At 55.6% G+C, this 2364-nt stretch overlaps 1 protein-coding gene across 1 annotated transcript in view; it reads right to left on the bottom strand.

The window, feature by feature from the left end:
• Positions 1–242: 242 nt before the first annotated feature.
• Positions 243–2364, bottom strand: part of LOC103799463 (bromodomain-containing protein 4-like) — a gene marked incomplete at both ends in the record, with an annotated part of 3203 nt that continues 1081 nt past the window's right edge. Inside the window, 3 exons of the mRNA XM_009071785.1 lie at positions 243–393; positions 1233–1370; positions 1953–2271. Of these exons, the coding sequence (XP_009070033.1) occupies positions 243–393; positions 1233–1370; positions 1953–2271 (608 nt within the window). The remainder of the gene's footprint in view (positions 394–1232; positions 1371–1952; positions 2272–2364) is intronic.

Here is a 2364-nt window from a genome sequence, read left to right on the forward strand (position 1 = left end):
AGCTCTTCCAGTTGAGATGTTCTGATGGGCAAAGACTTCCTGTTGGGCAAGGGAACTGCTGGGAGCTCCTGGGCCTGGTCCGGAGGAACCGTTCCTGGACACACTCCATGGGTCTGTCCCCAGGGTCCAACTCCAACCCCTCCCAAGCCCAGCCCAAAGGCATCTCCCAGAGGATTTCCTGCAGGCCAAGGGCAGCAGAAGCTCTTTCTTACCTGTATATCCGAGCGGGTGACAAACCCCACCTGGTCCTTGTCCTGCTGCTTCCTTCCGCGCGCGTCCTCTTCCCTTGGTCTGAGCGATGACGATCTCAGTCTCCTCCTGGGTCATTTCCGAGATCTTCTGCAGGAAAAGCTTTTCCAGAGCTTCTGCCATTAAGACTATGTCATCCCCTGGCTGAGAAGAGGAGAAAGGGAGACCTCGATCAGGTGAGGAGAGAACTTGCGGCGAGGACTCTGCGTTCCCATCGCGGGGCAGGAAAGGCCCAAGGGATGAACATGTGGAGAAATCCTCCCCCTGATCCCAGGGAACACCAGGGATGGACAGAGGTGGAGAACAAACCCACACGAGGTGTCACCTCCCTCCAAATGTACCCATCAAGTCCAACCTCTGGATCATCAGGACCAACCCATTGGATGATCAAATCCGAAAAAGTGGCAAAGGAATGTCCCGGATCAAAGCCAACCAGGAACTTCCCGTTGGCTCCACCCAGGGATGGGATGAGCTTTAAGGTCTCTTCCCAACTGAAGCATTCCATGATCCCTCCAGGTGTTTTTCCTCCACCTGAGGCTGTGGCACAACTGTCTCCAGGACCATTTTCCAGGTGTTTAGTCACTGCCTGGAGAAGAATTTTCCTACCAGGAGGTTCAGGTCCATGCCAAGGTCAAGCTAATGCTCCAGAGGATTTTTCCCATCAGCTCCTCCCACCCTTTCAAACCAGCCTCAAGGGCCTTCCTAACAAAACTATGGAAGAGAGGAAGCCAAGAACCTACTCCTCATGGATCTGCTCTGGACATACCCCCAACAATCCCTCAAAATATTCCTCAGACCAGGAAAAAAACTGGGAAAAATTCCCTGTCTAGCCTGAAGACCTCTCTAACAATTCCTGCAGGAGGGAAGGCCTAGCCAAGCCTGTCCCTGTCCCTGCTGGATTGCTCCCGTTTTCCCCCGAAGCTGCTCGGGGTGGAGGCCAAATCCCCCTCGGAGAAGCCTCGATCCGAGCCCGTTTTCCACACCTTGTTGTAGATGTAGCAGTTTGTAAACATGGTGTTGAAATCCTGGATACATTCTTGAGCATTCCAGTAGTAATTGTTCTCCAGACGCTTCTTTATTGTTCCCATGTCCATCGGAGTCTTAATGATCTTGTAATAATCCTGTGGAGCAAAAAGAGGGAATGGCAGAGCAGGATTTGGGATTGCGATTGCTCCTCCTCCCCAACCCCACCATGCCCAGAGGACGCTCACATCACACATCAGGTGGGAACTGTACTCAACAAGAAGCAGAAACCCTTTGGATTGGAAGGACACAGCTCCAGGGGCATAAAGTCCAACCCTTGGATCGTCAAGTCCAACCCTTGGATCGTCAAGTCCAACCCTTGGATCGTCAAGTCCAAGCATTGGACCAAGCCCAACCCTTGGATCATCAAGTCCAACCCCTGGATGATCAAGTCCAACCCTTGGATCATCAAGTCCAACCCTCGGATCATCAAGTCCAAGCACTGGATCATTAAGTCCAACCCTTGGATCATCAAGTCCAAGCACTGGATCAAGCCCAACCATTAGGTCATCAAGTCAAGCCCAACCATTAGGTCCCCAGGCCCAACCATTAGGTCCCCAAGTCAAGCCCAACCGTTGGATCAACTCCAACCACGCAACGGACTCTGTGCTCCAGCAGGAGGAAGACATCCCCAATCCCCAGCCAGGACTCCGCCGCGCGCGTCCCTGAGCCGCACTCACAGGGAGGTTGAGCTTGACGGCGTCCACAGGCTGCTGGAACGGCCACGCGAACTGGTGTTTCCACAGCGTCTTCAGCACCACCTTGAGCAGGTACTGCAGCTGGTTGGTTTGGCGCTTGGGCTTGTTGGGGTTGGAGGTCTCTGGGGGAGGAGGGTTGACGCCCACCACGCTGCCCTGCTGGGGTTGGGCCTGGGCCTGGGCCGTGGACATCTGGGTGCTCTCCAGGCCGTCGCCCATCACCGGCAGGTTGCGCAGCCGCGTGCCGGGGCCGCTCTCGGCCGCCATGCTGTTGATCCCATTGCACTCCTCACCGGACACCCTGAGGGCAGGAGGGATAGGACACTCAGCCCCAGCTCTGGCCACGGGAGCTCCAGGGACTGGGGGAACTCTTCGCTGCCCCGGGGGATGGGGG

Source organism: Acanthisitta chloris, unplaced genomic scaffold (genome assembly GCF_000695815.1).
Source record: "Acanthisitta chloris isolate BGI_N310 unplaced genomic scaffold, ASM69581v1 scaffold14453, whole genome shotgun sequence".
Lineage (NCBI taxonomy): Eukaryota > Metazoa > Chordata > Aves > Passeriformes > Acanthisittidae > Acanthisitta > Acanthisitta chloris.